The sequence below is a fragment of the Myotis brandtii genome, unplaced genomic scaffold (assembly GCF_000412655.1).
Source record: "Myotis brandtii unplaced genomic scaffold, ASM41265v1 scaffold276, whole genome shotgun sequence".
NCBI classification, from domain to species: Eukaryota; Metazoa; Chordata; class Mammalia; order Chiroptera; family Vespertilionidae; genus Myotis; species Myotis brandtii.
In genome coordinates, this window is record NW_005360509.1 from 2841573 (window position 1) to 2861157 (window position 19585).

Consider the following 19585-nt stretch of genomic DNA (forward strand, 5'->3'; position numbering starts at 1 on the left):
TGGTTAGGGGGTGATCAGGCTGGCAGGCAGAAGCGGTTAGGGGCAATCAGACAGGCAAGTGGTTGGGAGCCAACAGTCCCAGATTGTGAGAAGGATGTCCAACTGAAGCCTAAACTGCAGTTGGACATTCTCCGAGGGGTCCCAGATTGGAGAGGGTGCAGGCTGAGCTGAGGGACAACCCCCCACCCCCAGTGCATGAATTTCGTGCACCAGGTCTCTAGTTTTAATATTAATATTATTACCAGAGAAAATTTCAAAGAAGGAAACATCTAATTTCTCTAAAATGATAACATTGATACCAAAACCTGAGAAAAATGAAAAAAAATATCAGACCACTAATCTAACTTATGAATAAAAATACAAAAATATCTTAAAGAACATATTAACACAGAATCCAGCAGCATGTAAAAACCAAACAAAAAAAAAAGAAAAAATACTTCATGACCAAGTAAGGTTTATTCTAGGAATGTAAGGATGTTTATATGTTAGGGAAAAAATCATATGAAAATATTAGAAGAGAATAATAGATTCCATGTCATAGATGCTTACAAGTCATTTAAAAAATTCAACAACCATTACTAAGAAAACAAGCTTAATAAATTAAGAAAAAAAATGGTACTTTCTTAACATGATTTATCTAACTCAGCACAAAGGCTGAAATTATGATTAATGGGTAAATACTTCAAGCATCTTTACTAAAATTAGAAATAAGACAATAATGGCCACTCTCACAAATATTTAATATTATATTTGATTTACTGTTCAATACAATTAGACAAAAGAAGGAAATTGGAGTTATAATAATTGGGAAGGTGTAAGTAAACTATTACTATTTGCAAGTATTATGACTATATAATTGAAAAACCCCAGAGACTCAACATTAACAACAAAACTGAGTAATAAAGACTTCATAAATTAGTTACAAGTTATATAAATATATAGAAATCAAATTCTTTCATTTATACAAATTATTACCAGAGAGAAAGCATAGTGGAAGATACATTTAAAATAGCAACAACAAAAAAATACATAGAAAAAAATTTAAAAGAAGCAAGACTTTTATGAAGAAAAATTTAAAAACTCAACAGAAGACTTCAACGAATAGAAAAACATACCATGCTTTTTCATCATGGAGACTCAACATCATCGCACAACTTCCTCACCACCCAGCGCATTCATATTTCATGGCTGTTGTGGCTGTATCGATTCAAGTAAATTGCAGTGTGGCGTCTACCACTAAAAACTGTGACTTGAGGTAAATCAGAACTTCTCTAGGAATGAACTCTCATCTCTAAAATGAGGTTGAACTAGATTATTTTATTAGTTCTTCTGATTCTCACATTCCACATTCTGCTTATTTCAGAGTAAAGATGGAAAAAAACTAGACATAATTTTAGCTTCTTGGCTCTGAATAAGGAGTAGGTTGGACTACATGTCCAGAATCATTAAGAAAGTTTTTTAGTTGAACAGTAGCAACCCTATATAATTTATATGAGGGATTGGCAAACTTTTTTGTAAAGGGCCAGAATAGCACACATTTTTGACTTTGCAGTCCATGGGGTGGTTTCTGTTGCATATACTAAACTGGGCCATTGTAGTATGAAAGCAGTTATAAATGATATGTCAATGAATGGGTGTGATTGGATTTGGTCCACAGTTAGTTTGGTGACTCTTATTTTAGATCAAATACCTTTCAAACCATCTGAAGATAGGCAGAAAAATCAGGAAAAAACCTCCACACTTTAATGTTAACATTTTATTAACTCTGGGTGCATAATATAACTGGTACTCATATCTAAAAATAACAAACCAACAAATTTTCATAATTTCAGGTTGTACACACTTTAAGTTAATGAACTAGATTTATAAAAGCTACAAAATATTTCACAAGTATGGGAAGATGTGGTCATGAGACTTCATTGTAAGAATGGGTATAGGATATGTAAGAGATTTTTCAAACCTCAAAGGACATTTTGAAATTTACAATGTTAATAAAGTTCTTGCTTAGATAATCAACATTTTTATCTTCATTCATCAGAAGATTTAATTAGAGCAGCTTTCTTCTTATACTTTTCTCCAATCTCTCTAATATTTTCCAAGAGATCTTCAGACACATGCTCTTCATACTCTCTATCAACTTTAGCAATCTGCTCCTCAAGGTGTTTCTAGTGGAAACAATTAGCAATTGTTAATGTAAAAACATTAATTTCATTTAAAGTGTTTAATTGTCAAATTAACAGACAAGAGTATACCATTTGTAAGAGAAGAAATACTCTTGTACCCAGTATGCAGGCTCCTTTGTGTCCTTTCCTAATCATATCACCTTCTCTTTTCTCCTGAGAGACAACCATTCTCCTGCATGCTTTTCCTTACTACACACACACACACACACACACACGTGTCTCTAACCAATATAGTTAGTGGTACCTGGTTTCAACCTTCATATTTATTGAATGATATTAAATGTAATATCACTGATTTTTTCATCCAGTATTTTAAGGCATGGTAGGCTGAAGAGTAGCCTCTCCAAAGATGTCCGTGTCCTGCCCTAGCCGGTTTTGCTCACTGGATAGAGCGTCAGCCTAGGGACTGAAGGGTCCCAGGTTCGATTCTGGTCGAGGGCATGTACCTTGGTTGCAGGCACATCCCCAGTGGGGGGTGTGCAGGAGGCAGCTGATCGATGCTTCTCTCTCACTGATGTTTCTAACCCTCTATCCCTCTCCCTTTCTCTGTAAAAACAATAAAATTTATTTAAAAAAAAAAAAAGATGTCCGTGTCCTAATCCCCAGAACCCTTGAATACATTATCTTACATGGCAAGAGAAACTTTGCAGATATAAGTTAAGGATCTCAAGAAAATATTATTCTGCATTATCCTGGTAGACCACAAGGGTCCTTTTAAGAGGGGATGAGCAGTGTAACAGTCAGGGCGAGAAGAGAAGTTAGAGAGGATAGAAGATGCTGTGCTATTGGCTTTGAAGCTGGAGAGAGAGGCGACAAGCCAATGAATATAGGTGGCCCCTCAAGGACTGCAGTACAGAGGCCCCCTTTTAGACTTCTGATCACCAGAAATATAAGAAAATAAACTTTTGTTGCTTTAAGCCAATTTAAAAATTGGTGCTAATTTGTTATGGCACCAATAGAAAACTAATACTCCAGGTTATTTTGTTATTTTACTTGGCACTCTGCAGTTGGTAGCTACATCACTATATTTCTGCCTCTATTTCCATTCAGACATTTTATAGTCTACCAGTCACTGGATTTAGGGCCTAACCTAATCTCGTATGATTGCATCTTATCTAACTATATACACAAAACTTTATTTCCAAATAAAGTCACATTATGATATTTCAGATAGACATGTATTTTGGAGGTATACTGTTTAACCCAGTACAGTACCTCTAGCAAAGTAGAAATTTAATTAAATACTTAGAGTGAAAAAGCATAGTTTTATTAGGGGTTGCAAAACTGTTCGCTAAAACTGTTACATCAATTTGTAACTCCAGCAATGTAAATAAGAACTCCCATTTCTCCAATTCTTGCTGGCATTTAATATTAGCAAACGAATTTTTTGCCAATTTTTTGAGGGTGGGAAATGGTATATCTTTCACATGTTTGCTAGCCACATTAGGTCTTTGTGAAATTCCCATTCAAGTCTTTTGCCCACTTTTCATATCTAGTTTTCAGAGGATATATATATATAAACCCTTTATCAGTTGTTTTAAAAAATATCTTCTACCATTTTTGTGGCTTGTTTTCCTACCCTCTATGTCTTTTGATATAGAGATCTTAATTTTATAAAACTGAATTTACTTGAATAACTCACTTTACCCCGACTATACAATACTAACTCCCTCATATATCAATTTCCTGTCTATTCTCATATATTTTTTTCTGGACTCTTAACCAGAGAGATTGGTTTGTATGTATTAATACTAAAGTGTGTGAGTTATTATAGCTTTATAATAATTTTTGGGACATCAAAACAGACAAAAGAAAAAAAAGATTTTGTGTCCTCTCAGGGAGGTTAGGAATCTAAAGGAGTTAGCAACCTTTTCCTGTCAAGGGCCAAGTAATAACTATTTTAGGCTTTGCGGGCCTAAAATACACCAGATGGTCTTTGTTGTACCTGCTGAGCCCTGATGTTGTAGTAAGAAAGCCGCCATAAATAGTATGGAAGTGAATGAAGTGGCTGTGTTACAATAAAACTTTATTCAGATCCAAATCTTGTTTTCTTTCTAGTACAATTTCATTACTCAAAATTTCTCCACATTAAGTCTCAATGATAATTGGTTGACTTTCTATGCTCCTTCTATACTGTACTGGCTAATTGTGAATTTCGCATAGTGCAAAATAAGTGCTCAGTAAATGTTTGTTGAATTTGGTCTGATGTTCTTGAATATTAAAATATACAAAAAGTAATTAAAAAGTAATAGTAATTTATCATCAGAGTTTCAAATCTAATTTTATATTAACTGATTAAAAGTTTAATAGTTGTGGTTAGCTTTCCCATAAATCCATAGTGATAAATCACTACTGGATTAACAACACTAAGGTCAGACGAATAGTTATCTGTAATAGACAGAGGTACAAAGGATGTTGACAAATATTTAGTACAACTCTCTCATTTTACAGATGAAGTAAAGACCAAAAGAAGTCAAATGATACATATATCAGTAAGAAGACTTTCTTAATCTAAGCCAATATTTACATATTATGAATGAATATTTCTTATGAACCTAGAATAAAACAACACCATCCTTGGGAAAATGAGAAAGTAGTCACTCAAATAATTTTCTGGTCTGTGGTTGAAAAAGGACTCATTAAAGGTTATAGAGCCACTAAGTGGCTGAATTAGAAGTAGGTAGAAACCAGGTTTTCTGATGTAGTGTCCAGGATGCTTTTCTTAGTTTTTACTAGTAAGCAGTGAAGAGCACTGGCAAGCAAGAAAGCAGCAGTCAATGTCTTCCAGGAGAGATGAAAGGAAGTAGGATATCATGTACTCCGCTTACAATACATGAAGCCTATTAGTGTCATATGAGTCTTCTTTCCTTAAACCATTCACAATTGGAAGTATATCACCTAATCAATTACCCAGGAATTTTGGAGTTCAGCAATTTATCTTAGCTTTTGAATTCTGTACAACAGGTTGGAAGAATCATTTTATTGTTAAATTTTCAAGCTGTGTGAAAGGTGAGGATAAGGTAAACTTCATGTTTCAGAAATATTTTATGCTGTGTTTAATAAAATTAATAGCAAGAAAAAATATTTGTCATAACATGCTCTGTCATCTGAATGAAATCTTAAGTATACTAAAATGTTTTCAGTATGTACAACCAGGTTTGGCAGCAAATTCTATACTGTTCATGTAATAATATCATTGTTTGCTGTTTATGTGAACAAAACAGATTACTTTATGAGAGGCACAAGTGTCCCCTTACCACACCGCTAGGTAGGATTCTTCTGATAAATTTATACTAGATTATATTTCCCATAGAAATAAAATATATCATTTAATTTTTGTAGAAATAAGACAGAAATATATCAGAGTTTTAAAAAGCTTTCTTAGAATGTAGAAGAGACCTTCACACACTTACCTCCACAGAGCCTACATGTGTGGCAACCATCTCTAAAAGACACTGCAAGTTATTTCCCACTTTTCGTCTTTCTTCAGTTGTGGTCTGTACAACCAGTTGGTACCTGTAGAATAAAAACTCTTATTTGAGTTGTGTAGGGAAAAAACTTAATATATCAATTCTAGTTAGTTCACTTATCCTTTTCAGATTCAATAAAACCAGGCTGTGATCGGGATATCTGCTGCTTGTTCGCATATAATTTACAGAGATCCAGTTTTCAATCATTAAAGCAGAAATAAAAACGTTTTCAAAGACCCTTTACGAACAACAAAACGAAACAGCAACAAAACCTCATTCTTTGATATACAAAGCTTGGGAGCAAATGGTCTTACCTAAATCTCCAAAAGATTGTAAACTTAGTTTTTGACATAATATTTTCCTATGATTATCATGCATAATAGTATTATAGTAAAAATTCCTCTTTACAAATGCTTTCAGGGGCAAGACATTAAATACACTTGAATAGGAGAGGGGGGAGTCTTGTTTTTAGGCATTCAAATTCAAACTTGAAACAAAAACTACAAGCCAAAAAAAACCTTCAACTAAGTTTCCTATTCCTAGGCTACACATAAGAAAATGAAGAATTGATTTTCTTAAGGCTTGTACTTCCAACATTAAAATAAGATTTTAAGTTACTCAAAGGCCACTTTAGACTTAGAGAACCTGTGAATAACTAGTTAGTAAATTGATTTTATATAGTTTGCATGAGAGAATTATGTACACAGAGGCAGAATATTTTTAAGGAAGGAATGTCACTATTTTTAGTTACAGTTATTATATAATATGTCTAAAATTTTCCTCTGTAAGTTTTAAAATTATAAGGAAAACCAGCCAGGAAAACTTAATGTATAATTTGAAAAAGAAAAGCTTCTAAGAAATGTACCATAGTGTCCAATCAGTTCTGCTATAATGCTTATTTGGAAATATGTATTTGTTTCAACCTCATATATTAGATAGCAATCTGAGCATAATGCAAATTTTGCATTCTCTTATGTCAATTTCCTGCTTGAGAAACATTAGGTGAATGCAGAAAACTGCACTCAGCTGAATCCAGATGCAAAGGAATACATAAAACACAAAATACTTAAGCACACACCTAACAGGAGCACTAGCTCCTCCAGTTTATTACATATGTGATGAGCCACATGCATCCACATCTGGTAGTCACAACTTTCCATTTAATTTCAGATAATTCTCCTTCTACCTCTTCTCAATAATTCACAAGCTGCAAGCCTTTGATTACCTATTTCCCCAAACAAACTTCAGGTCTTTTAAAGGTAAAATATATTTATCATAGTATTTATGCTTTTCTGAAATATTTAACATGTTTACAATTGTGCTAGCATTTTCATTAGGTTCCAGTTTTTTGTTTGTATCATTGACAGAGTTTTTGAGTATTAGGCCCCAATCACAATTTTCCCGTAAGTCCTGTGATTTTTATTGCATATTTTGCATAGTGTGTAGTGATTACAAAGGCAGACTGACTATATAAAGTATAAATAGTTCATATATACCTAATTTCTAGAAACTGTATCTTAAAAAATAAGAGCTCAGTGGAATTTATTAAAGCTTAATGAACTTTTATTAAAATTTACTAACAAATAGCCTAAATTATTTGAATTGACTTAAAATTTTGTATTGTTTTGAGGGATTAAAAGCCATTTCTTAATTAGATCTAAAAATGAAGGGGCAATAGCTATAATAGCATTAGACTGTATTTGTCTGGTGAGAGTATCTTTATGTTGTAAGCTATTCTGCTTAAGTTCTAGTCACCATTCCCTCAACCCCCCAAATAGCTCTGCAATACAGATTAAAGCAAATAAGCATAGATCTAGTTCTATGGAAATGTTAAATAATTAAACTGAAAATAAACATTATAAATCTTGGTAAGATGAACTTACTCCCGCTGAATAGAATCTAATTCATTCATAGTTTCACTGAGGCCCTCATTAACAGCACTCTCCAGCATGTGCTTGTGTTTCTCCAAGGACTCCAGCTCATTGGCACATTTGTTGTCCTCTTCCTCAGCTTCCTATCAGGATAAAGTCATGGTTTTATATATATATATTTTGATAGTCACATTCTATATACTTCAGGTGGATTTAAAAAAATGTATGCAAAGCATTTGAAAAAATCAGGTTGCATCATCATTTGTATTCTCAGGATGCTTATTGCTTTACATGAAGAGATATTAAAATGTTCCTCTGAGAACCTTATACTGTAAACATAAATGTTACCTTCTCAAGAGGCCTGCATAAAATTCATTCTGCAGTACTTTCAAGTCTGTATCATAGGAAATTTTATGATATTCTAATTTAAATTTTTTTCCATGAGCATTAAAGATGCTTTATTATACGTAAAAATGTGGATAATTTTCATGCTGCCATTATTTCACATATGTATTAATTATGTATAGGCAAAGTAGCCAAAATTCCTAAGTTCTTAGGTTTCTCAAGATGAAATATACTAAAGAAGTCTTTCACTTAAGTGCTTTAATGAAAATAACTCAAGTGCTGTCATAGAGGACATATGAAAAAACAAAAATGATTACCAAATGCCTCATTTCATATGAAGATCCTATTATTGTGGTGTATTTTCTAAAAATGTCACATTGCTTAAAAAATGTGTAAACCCTAAATACACTACAGGTAAACAAAAAAATTTTTAATTCCTAATACTTTGTCATTGTAACTAAGTGAAAAATATTGGTGTGGTTAAAATTTTCACATAAATTGTATAAGTCGTTATGAGTATTTCCTTAAGTAAAATGCTGGCCAGAAGGTGGGTTAGAGGTGGTAGGAAATGAATCTTATTATTTTACTCACATTTTAGATTTCACATAAATGATCTTTGGAATTTGGCCAGGATTGTCAGTTTGGAATGACATTTTATATGAAATGACATATACAAAAGGCCTTATTGGGGTTTAAGCTTTAAGAGTATGTTTTGGTCTTTCAAGGATACTAAATCACATATGCAAGTATAAAAATTAGTGAAAGAGTAAACATATTCCATGGTGAAATAGCCCAAGTCCAGAAAAAAGTCATTTAAAAGAATAAAATAAATAACTCCTTATAATAAACTTTGGAAGAGAAGACAAAACTAATACACAAGTTATAAGATACAGCTTAAATATTTCAGTTTGTTGTCAGAACAGGTGCCCCATCAATCGCTCATGACATAGCTTTGCCTAACCTATACAAACTGCGGCAAAGTTCTTACCTTCACTTTTTGTTGGTAAAGATCATCCAGCTTTTGAATTTCTTCTTTCAGAGTTCTTACACTTCTTCTGCTTTCCATTATCATTGTATTTAACTTGGAGAAGAAAATGTTGGGTGAGAAATCGTAACTATACATCAAAAAAATTTTAATAATAAGTTATAGGACTTTTGTCCTAACAATTAACTAAACCATGCTATTTCTTCTAGTCCTTTTGGACACTCACCTATGATTTGTCTTAAGAAGCTATTTATTGTAGAATTGTATACCTGAAACCTGTATAATTTTATTAACCAATGTCATGCCAATAAATTCAATAAAAAAAAAGGAATTTATTCCCCAAAGGAGAGTTAATTTCAAGAAAACTTATAAATAATGTTTAAATGTAGAGAGTAGTATAGGAGGGCATTAACTAGAAATCAAAGGTGTGGCTTCATTCTCAGTAAAATAGGATTCTATTATCTGTTTTTCTACTAGTAGCTGTGAGAATGCTTTTAAGCTCTCATATATATTATATAAATATCATATCCTATATTTTTATATTAACTTATTAATAGTAAATATAAATTGCTTTTGCTTTCTAGTTTTTTTTAAGACTATCTATTTTAGTTATCTAATTTTCCATTTATGTTCACTTTTTGGGATATTAAAGAAAACTATTCATATGGATTTTACCAATAACTTGCTGATTGGTTACAGTCAATGCATTCTTCCAAAGAGTAATAAAGTAAGCAAATTTAATCTTGTACTTTAAGATCTGTTAAAACTAAAACCCAGGAAAATATTTCCCACAGGAAACAGAAAATAGTAAAATGTATAAACTGACATCTTTCTTTAAAAGGATGATTCTATATGTACATGAAATTAAAAAACTTATTTATATATAGAGAAAAATTTAGTGAAGTTATTGTTATTTAGCAAAAGATAGGATGGTAAAATGACTACACTTGCTAAAAACACTTGCACATACTTCTCATTCAATCATCAAAAGTCCCTTGTAAGGGACATTCCTTTCTTATTTTACAAGTGAGAGGAATGGGCTGGAAAGAATGCTATTTACTCATGATCATGCAATGAGCATATGCCCAGAACTCAGACATAGACATTCTAACTCCAAGGACTTTCTCTATACCTCCTGCCTTTTCAATTATTTTAAAGCCTAGAGTTACTGAAGCTATAAACTTTGCTTCCAACCTAAAGATATTTCCAAAGTAATCAGTAAGTTAAGCTAGTTGTTTCATTAAATTCACCTGCAATAAGACCAATGGACACCCAAATAACCTGAACTTCCACTGGGCCTTCATGGATGGTCAAAATTATGTTTACTTATCTCTGAGGAGCTTCTATTTTCCATGTCAGCTTACTAAAGTTTCATCAACTAATTAAACATTTCCTCACTTGATTATGAAAATACACATTCTTTCATTCAATAAAGAGCTCTAAAGTTACTTATAAGAAGATAGAGCCACTAATAGACTGGAATTCCATCACTACTCAACCAAGATACTTGGAGGAGATCTTCCCTTCTTCAAGTCAGTTTCAGAATACAGAACACCCATTTTCCTCATGAAGAGAAGTAAGATTCCAGCTCTTCTCTGGATTCTATGCCTTCATATTTCTTCATGGACTACATTCATATCCCTCAATCCCCTTTGCTATTAATTTTTAAAAACTTTACTCTTGAACTCCCTTATCTTTAAAACAAAACCCTCTCCCCCCTAAAACACCACAAAATAAAACCACAAAAAACAAAAACTTTCCCATATTTTTCTAACTACCGTTTCATCGCCTTTCCTTAGACACATTTATAATAGTCTAACTTCTAGTAGTCCACAAAGAGCAACCTATTCATACTAGAGTATCTTTCGTCTATCTTTCATCATTTAAGCTTCAATCCACAGTAAAATGCTTTCTGGCTCCTCTGCTTTTGAAAATGTCACTAGTATATCTTAATTGTTAAAGCCAAAGAGCAACTTACAGACTTAATCTTATTTGACATCGGAGTAACACCTGATTATTCCCTTCTGAAATCCCCTTACTTGGGTTTTAAGACCATGTAAACTCCTGGTTTCCTCTTTAAGTTTTGGGAGGTCCTTCTAATTCTTTCTCACAAGTTTCTCTTTGTCTGATTATATTTTGGATGTAGATGTTCTCCCACGATTCCGATCTTCGCTGTATTCTCATTTGCTCATTTGGGAGAGCTTTCTCTCAATCTCACAACTGGGAGATCTCCTGGCTTTAATTAACTGCATACTAAGAAATACCTACCTATATCTATATATCTCCAAACTCCAACTGGCTATTGGACATTCTCCACTTTGGTCTCCCAGAGACCTGAAAATCAGCATATCCCAGCCTGAAATTCTCTCTTCCATACCCTTCTCTTGTATTCTTTATCAAGGTTCTAGAACATCACCAATGACAAAGATTCTCTCCTTGACAAAACTATGCTCTTCTGAACTCTCAACTAGGCTGAATTTTGGGCTTCATGTTTGTCTCTGTAGTGCTCAATTTTAACAAGAATTTTAACCAGAATCCTTCCATCCTCAATATCTGATGAGGTTTCTCATCCTCCATGCCCCTCCCCCTTCCTGTGTGATGTTTTTGCCTTCAGTAAGAACTCTGTTAGGTTGGTTTAGCCAGGATCCCCCTTAACCCTGAGTTTGCTCAGTAATTTTCTAACCCCTGAACTCCACCCTGCTCCTTGGCTATAAATTCTCACTTTTCTTTGTTAGATTTGGAGTTCGAGTCCAATCTCTCTCGCCTACTACAAAACCCCATTGTAATAGTCTCCCTTGAATACAGTCTGCCTTATGGTCTTTAACAAGAGTCATGAATATTTTTCTTTAACACCATATACTAAAGCTAGATATATGAACATTTTTAATTTCTCTCTTCCTTAAACTTTACATACAAATGGACCACTAAATTATGTTGTTTCAACCTTTAAATCTTTTTTCTTCATCTTTACTGCAGTGGCCTTAGTTTGATTTCTTACCACTTATCATTCAAGTTACTGTGAAGTCTCTTAATTGTGTGTCTTTATCCTTCAAAAGGGCAATACTGTGAGCTTACTAAAACACACAGGTGTTATTCCCTGACTGAAAAAATTTCAATGGTCCCCACTGCCTACTACAGAATAAACATTCAGCCAACAAGCAACTAACCCCCTTCATAATTATATCATTATTACTCCAGGCTTCTCCCTTATTCTATTTATTATACTAACAGTATTTCATTAACATGCTATGCTCTTTGGTCTCTGGACCTTCAGTGGTGTGGGTGTGTGTGTGTGTGTGTGTGTGTGTGTGTACTAGTATCCTTCTGTGTAATCCACTGGCCAATTCCTACTTGTTACTCACAACTCAGCTCAGCTACCACTTCCTTCAGAAAGAACTTAGTGATTATTTTAGATAGGTGTATTTACACTACAAAAATGTTATAAGAAAAATAAGTGTTTTCCGGCCCTCCTTTCTACTTGAAATAGAGTTAAAAAGGGCAGATAATGTATCACCAACATCAATTACAACAATACCAGATACACAGCAGGCTTTCAAAAATATATCTGCTTTGCCCTACCCGGTTTGGCTCAGTGGATAGAGTGTCAGCCTGCAGATGGAGGGGTCCCAGGTTCGATTCCCGGTCAGGGCACATGACTGGGTTGCGGGCTTAATCCCCATTTGGGGTGGGGGGGGATGCAGGAGGCAGCTGATCATCGATTCTCTCTCATCATTGAAGTTTCTCTCTCTCCCTTCCCCTCCCTCTCTGAAATCAATAAAAATATGTTTACAAAAAAAACAACCAAAGGGAAATTTACTCAGTTACATATATCCCTTTCTTATATCAATGATATATGAAATCTAGGATGCTTAAATTACTTCAAATGCTTCTAAGTCAAGGGTATTCCAACTCTCATTTATCATATTTTAAAATTCATTCCTTAGCAATTAGAAACCACAAATTACATGTAATTTTAAGTTTAAAAAAAAATCTTATTTTTGCTTTTAATGACTATGTTTTGTTACTTACTTGTTCTAAAGTATCATCTAACCCCATTTTTTTATTTAGAGCTCTATTACTTTCTTCTTCAGTTTGGTTCAAGAGTTCCTTGAGTGGTACCTATAAAATATATAAGAATGGGGTTTACATATGACATATGTAATTACAAAGTTTCTCTTATGAGGCATCTACACAATGTGATAGGAGGAACCACTTTTGGAGAAAAAAAGTGAATCTGTGATATCCTGAATCTAAATGAACACACTGTCAATAAGAATATAAAATTAATTTTTAATATAATTTCTATAGAATATAACCTGCTTTTGGTTTTGAATACATGCAAAATTCTAGATTTGCTTATCTATTCTGGAAATCCACTGTTATTATTTAAACATTTTACAAATATACTCAGTTTAATACAGTCTTAGAAACAATTTGTATGTTTTATGCTATATTCTCCAGAGGTATCATTTTATTTTAATCCTTTTTAATTGTTTAGCCTTACAATTATCTGCTTGTATTTCATTTCTTCACTTTTTTGCTATTCATTGTGACCCTACTGTAATGGCAAAGACTAGAACAGGGACTGGCTCAATAAGCCACACAAATAGAGGACTCTGAGGCTGCAAAAGAAACAAGGAACAACTCAATATACTACTGTAGAAAGATCACTGGGGTATGTTGTTCTGTGGAGAAAGCAAGGTGGGTGTACAGGATAGGTAAATGTTTACAAGTTTATTTAAATAAGAATATAACTCAGGAACAACCAGATAGGAGAGCTACATAGAGTAAGGTATTTGGGAAGGGGCATGCTCTCTGGGCTTTGCCACTCCCTCTGCATCTCCACATATTCACAAACCCAGAAGCTCTTACCTGCTTGTATTTCTTATGTGTTTTTTTTTCTGCTATTTTACTGATTTATTTCAACATAGCACTTCATTGCTTCCCATTATTATTATTTGTTGATGTAAAACTTACACATTAAAATGGTTAAACTAAAATAATTAAGTTAAAATAAATTTAATATAAAATTAACTTTTAAAGTATACAATCCAGAGGCATTTAGTAATTCACAATGTTGTATCACCATCACCTCTAGTTCCAAAGCATTTTCATCACTCCAAAAGAAAATCCTGTACATTACTATGTTTCAGTAGGCCTTTTGAAGTTATTGGTGAGTTTTAATTTGGGCTGCTCTGTTTTGAAAGATGTAATGTCCTCTTTAACTTTTCTCCAAATACTACTTAAAACAGTTGGAATGGTACCTTCTTGATGCTATTTCTATTTTTATTATTCTATTTCTATGTAAAAATATAGATAAATAAAAAATGTTTCCTTCTTTTCTGAGCATATGTATTCTTTTTGCAATGGATAGACTTTTCTGATTTGATTCAGGTAATTATTTTCTTACACTAGTCAAGTTAAACTACTCAAAGCAGCAGTGAGTACATTCTATCTGCCTGGCTGCCTGCCTACCTGCCTGCCTATGTGCCCATCTAGCAATTGTTTGAGAAACAATCCAGTAGAAGACTAAATGTTTACTGGGTGCACCTTTTGAAATTGAAAATGAGTGTGGCTTTATTTAATAAAAATCTATCTACCAATAAACTATAATCTCTGAGAAATTAGAAAATGTATCTTTCTGGGTATTTATTTCTAGCACTTAGCTAATATGGAACACTTGTACTAAATAACTTACTAAAGGAATGGATAATTCTCAAAGGAAAAATGCATAACTTTAGAATTGAAATTCTTTATTTAAAAATTTCTCATTGTTGACTGCTGAAGTCACTTAATGCTTCATGTTTTCATGTGTCTCCTTGTATATGAAACTCTTCTCCACAGACCACCCCCATAAACCTTTTAAGATTCATTCCAGGTTCACTAGCTCTGTGGATGCTTTTTCTCTCAATTCTGGGAAGAACTGGTCTTGTTACCATACCTTGTAAAGACTTCTAATAAACCACAATTTTTTACTAGATAGATAAAATAGGTAGACAGGATGAAAAGGCATTATGGTTTTAAGAGTAAAGTACAATAGCGAAAATTTCCACTACCAAGAAGATAAAAATTTTCAGTGCTTTATTTTTAGTCTGGAATTATAGACATGCTGAAGTTTAAACTTTTACTTATAGACATATGAACCAGATAGCAATCATGTATCTGAAAATCTTTGAAATACTTATGATTACTTACATAAACTTGAGCTCTGTATTTGACAAGGCAGTTGGCACCAGCTTCAGGATAAAACTTAATTTCAAAGTCATAACCTTTGGAATTCTCAGCACCCTTAGGAATAAGTTTTAATTTTCTAGCCAACTTGTGATACTCTGCTAATTGTGTTTCAATCTGTAAGAAGAGAACAAAAAAAATAAATGTTAAAAACAAAATCAAACAGCCCCATTCCAAATGGTTTTCAACGGACATTTCTGTAATTTTACACAAAATTATATTGTCTATTTTTTTTAGTATTGTAGTAATGTAGTATTTTTAGTTGTAAAAGTGGCAATTTTAAAATACAAAAAATAAAAATATTTTATTCACACTAAATTTGTAGGATAATTATAAGACTATAATTAGTAAGCAATATACTACTGCTCTTCCATTTATCTGACAAATAGTTTGAAATAAGAGTTCAGCCACATTGAGATATTAATGAAAATTCCCCTTCCCTCCCATATAGAACCAATAAATAGAGCAAACATTAAGAAAAAATAATAAGCAAACCAAACTTAGGTACATACATCATAGTCAACCTATTGAAAACAAAAGATAATATTTTGCCAATATTTTGTCAAGGATTTCATTTCTGTGACATATATTTGTTCATCACCACAAACAAATATAAGCTCCATGAAAGCAGCTGAAATCCTCAGAATCTAAAATACTACTTAGCAATATAGTAAACACTTAATATTTGATTAAAGAAATGAATCTGCAGAGTTTAGGCAATTTATTTTCATATTTTTTCCTCCATTTAGTACATATTTTGATTCTCATTGCTGTTACCCATCTATAAAAAAGAATACTTTGAGTGAAAGAATGCAATGGCAAAAGCACTCATTGGAACTTTTGGAACTTACTTAAATAACTTGCCATTAAGGAAAATTTATTAGCTCTACTTATTTATTAAATTTAAGATTTCTTCTTTATGAAAGGAAATAATCTCAACTACTACAATTTGTTATATAGTAGCTTTCTACAGACCACTAAGATATGTATGTAGGTCTATTTGTCCTTATACTAAATGGTACTAGGGGTAGTTTCTTCTGTTTTTTACTAGCATTTTATTCATCTAATGAAAACAGCTTTCACAAACCCATGTACTTTATCATGCCAAACTGCAGGGAGAGCAAATATGTGGTACATGTGTGTCTACTTTCTCCTTCCCACAACCAATTCAGACAGTGAAAACTGATCAACTCTTTTCAGATTAATCTAGATGCACTCTCAATATCTTTCTCAACAAAGATTTCCAGAAGGCTACCCCCACTTAGCGGTGCATGTAGAATAAAAATTAGTCCAGAAAAAAAAAAAGAAGATGAATAAAATATTTATATTGAACTTTTACATTCTTTACTCTCTTACCCAGTATCCAACTCAAGGGCTTTGTCTTCAGTGTCGATGGCCCTACTCTGGCTCATTAGGCCATTGCTTACCTATTCCAGATAATTTTCTTCTTTCAGCCTGGTCCTCCAAATCAAAAGTAGCATTCCCTTTAGTACAGCTAGTTTCAGTTAGTTAAACTCAGAGTTTACTTAGTCCAGAGATTCCTAACTTCCCCTTTCACATACAGAACTCAAGAGATAAAATATACTCATAAGTAACTGTTGAAGTAAGTCATTTCAGATTCATCAAGCTAATCTAACCACACTTCATTTTATAAATAAGGAAACTGAAGCTATTAAAGTGATACAGGCATGAGGCGGGAAATCCAGAGCTAAAACACATGTTTACCAAATTCTAGTTTCAAAAACTTTAGGGATCACCACCACAGACTACTTATAAATGCATATTTTTCTCCTTAATACATGAAGACAGGGATTACCTAGAGGGTTAGGAGGATGAGGAAATATAGATGATTAAGGCAAAGTAAAAGTATAGTGAAACAGGGCCAAATAAAGGGAGGTAATGCTTATTCCTCATACTGAACTGTCTATTCCTGATTAAGAATTACATATGTAGATGTTAAAATTCAGATTTTTAATAATGCACCTATTAAGAAACAATTTGCATTATACCTATAATCTACTTTATAATGTGACAAGGATGAAAAGCAGTATTGCCCCCATATGCAAACATGGCTGCATTTGAGCTCTTTTTTTTTCATTTTAACAATGGTGATAAATATATATAAGAAATATTGTACTAAGGAAAGTGCTGGAATAGGATAAAACAATGTCATTTCTTTTGGACCAAAAGATAAGAGATTCATTTTTTCTTAGTAACTATTTAAATTTTAGAACTATAACTACCAATAAACAAACACTGTAACTGAAAATACTACTGTAAAAAAACTTCAAAACAAGTCTGAAACTGAAAAAAAAAAAGCCTATCTATAGACATGCTTTCTTTTCCTTTCCTTAAAAATAAGTTTTATATAAGTTTTCTTAGGAATGCAAATAGTGTATATAGCAGAATAGATTGCTGTAGAACTGACAGGAAAACTAGACATTTTTAAGTCAACCTGTTAACTTATTATATTGTTTAAGAATACATTGGTGTCATGTCCATGATAATGCTGAATCATTAAAAGTCCATGTATGCTGACAGCTACATGTAAAAAAGTAAATAGCATATAGCCATGTAAAGCAGAAGTATAGAATATTTATAAAAGATTTGTCTAGAAATTTACATTGTCAGTAGGCCCACTCTCAACAATGTTGGCTAAAATGATAATGTACTACCTATAAAATTAAAATAAAGTCAAATAATTTGGTTTTGATAGTGATCACTATTAGTGAATCTGACAGAAACTTTTGAATTGTCTGACTTATTGCATCTGACAATGCTAAGTCCTTTCTGAATATTTCCTTTCTCAGCGTCTATTCTCTTGACCTCTCTGGATAGTCTTTAGTTCCCTTTTAGGCCTCTCTTACAGAATCTTATCCACTCCAAGATGGTGTTCTCAGATTTCTATCTTCCTATGTATTCTTCTTTGGTTTCCATCACAATATTACTGTATACTGATTTTTACTGAATCTACATTGCAAAGCCAGATTGTCCAGATCCATATAGCAACAGCTTATTAGACACTTTCACTTAGATGCCCAATGAACACAACAGGTTCAGCAGACTATCCCCATTCCTGACTGGTGACTTTCCTTTCATTCCCGAGTGGTATTACTGCTTGCTAACCACCCAAGCCAGACACTGTGACTATTCCCCTTTCTTCCACCAGGTCCTTTTCACTCTATCTCCTATCTAGTCAGAATCTACCCACTTCTTTGAATCTCCACTTGCATTATCCAAATTCAGCTTGTAATTTCTCACCACATCACTGCCCCAGATCCTTATCTGTTTTGTTACTTTCCAATCCATTTTTCACATTACCAAAACTGAGATTTTTTCTGAATTGTGATCATATCTGTTTAAAAATTTTAAAGGCTTCTTAGAGTTTTCAGGATAAAGTCCTAACAACTTCTAAACATGAAAAACATCTTTACTGTCTGGTCCATGCCTTACCTCTTGAGTGTCATCTGTTGCCATGCCCCTCTACCTTGCTATTAAGCACCAGCCACATGAAATGCTTAGGACACTAGAATGCATCATGCTATAATCTCTGTGGTGTTCCCATAAACTCCTTTGTTTGCTGACTCCCCCCTACCCTTGCCAAGCTAACTCTTCCTTAAACTTTCCATTTCAGTTCAGGTGCTATCTTTTCATGGTAGCCTTTCTAAAAACCACCTTATCCATCTCCCCACTATACACACTAAATGTGGGTTAAGTATAATATATGCTTACTCAGTTACTTATGTAAATGCCTATTAAAGGTCTGATCCCACGGTAGAAAATATCAACCAGATTAGAAGTTTCTTGAGGAGGGAATACATGTCCTTTTATCTTTATTTCCTCTAGGCCCAGCATGATGAGTGGTACACAGCACATGTTAAATAAATGTTTACTTGAGTAGTGAATAGGTAAATTAAGAGGTGACTCATATCCTCTTCTAGAATGAAAGGCATGGGATTTAAGAAAGTTATTTTCATGGCCTGAGAAACCTTTTTGCTTATTTTTTGATTCACTGTTCAACAATAAAGGCTACCTTAATTTGACTGACAAAAATTGGCAAGTTACTGAATTGACATAAAGGGATGAATGTGTTTTAGTAAAATGTCAATGCTAAATTTTTTTTTACCTCTTTAGCCAATTTATTCTACACTAGTGGCCCAGTGCACGAATTCGTGCACATTGAAAGGAAATTAATTAGAAGAAATATTTTATTATCACTATTCGCCCTTTCTCTATAATAGAAGTGTCAACCAAATTCATGATTGACAATGACAGATGGAAACACATGCAAGCGATTGGTGCCAGCGTGAGCTTTATATATATAGATAAACTTGCTTAATTAGACCTGCTTTCTGATTTAGCTTAACTTTTCCAGTCCAGTGGAGCACCCTACCTTCTCTTTCAGGTAATTGTCAGCAACACAGCAGGAAATATCAACACGAAGATGATTATTATTGTAGATCACGCAAGAGAGAACAAAGGGTAAAATATTTAACTGCA

General features: G+C 33.2%; 1 protein-coding gene across 1 annotated transcript in view; it reads right to left on the reverse strand.

Moving 5' to 3' along the window:
• Positions 1-1967: 1967 nt before the first annotated feature.
• The window catches only part of NDC80 (NDC80 kinetochore complex component), a 37531-nt gene continuing 19913 nt past the window's right edge, over positions 1968-19585 (reverse strand). Inside the window, exons 12-17 of the mRNA XM_005868744.2 lie at positions 15050-15202; positions 12884-12973; positions 8858-8950; positions 7537-7667; positions 5597-5699; positions 1968-2165 (exon numbers count right to left, since the gene is read on the reverse strand). Coding sequence (XP_005868806.1) covers positions 2028-2165; positions 5597-5699; positions 7537-7667; positions 8858-8950; positions 12884-12973; positions 15050-15202 — 708 coding nt within the window. The 3' untranslated portion in view covers positions 1968-2027. The remainder of the gene's footprint in view (positions 2166-5596; positions 5700-7536; positions 7668-8857; positions 8951-12883; positions 12974-15049; positions 15203-19585) is intronic.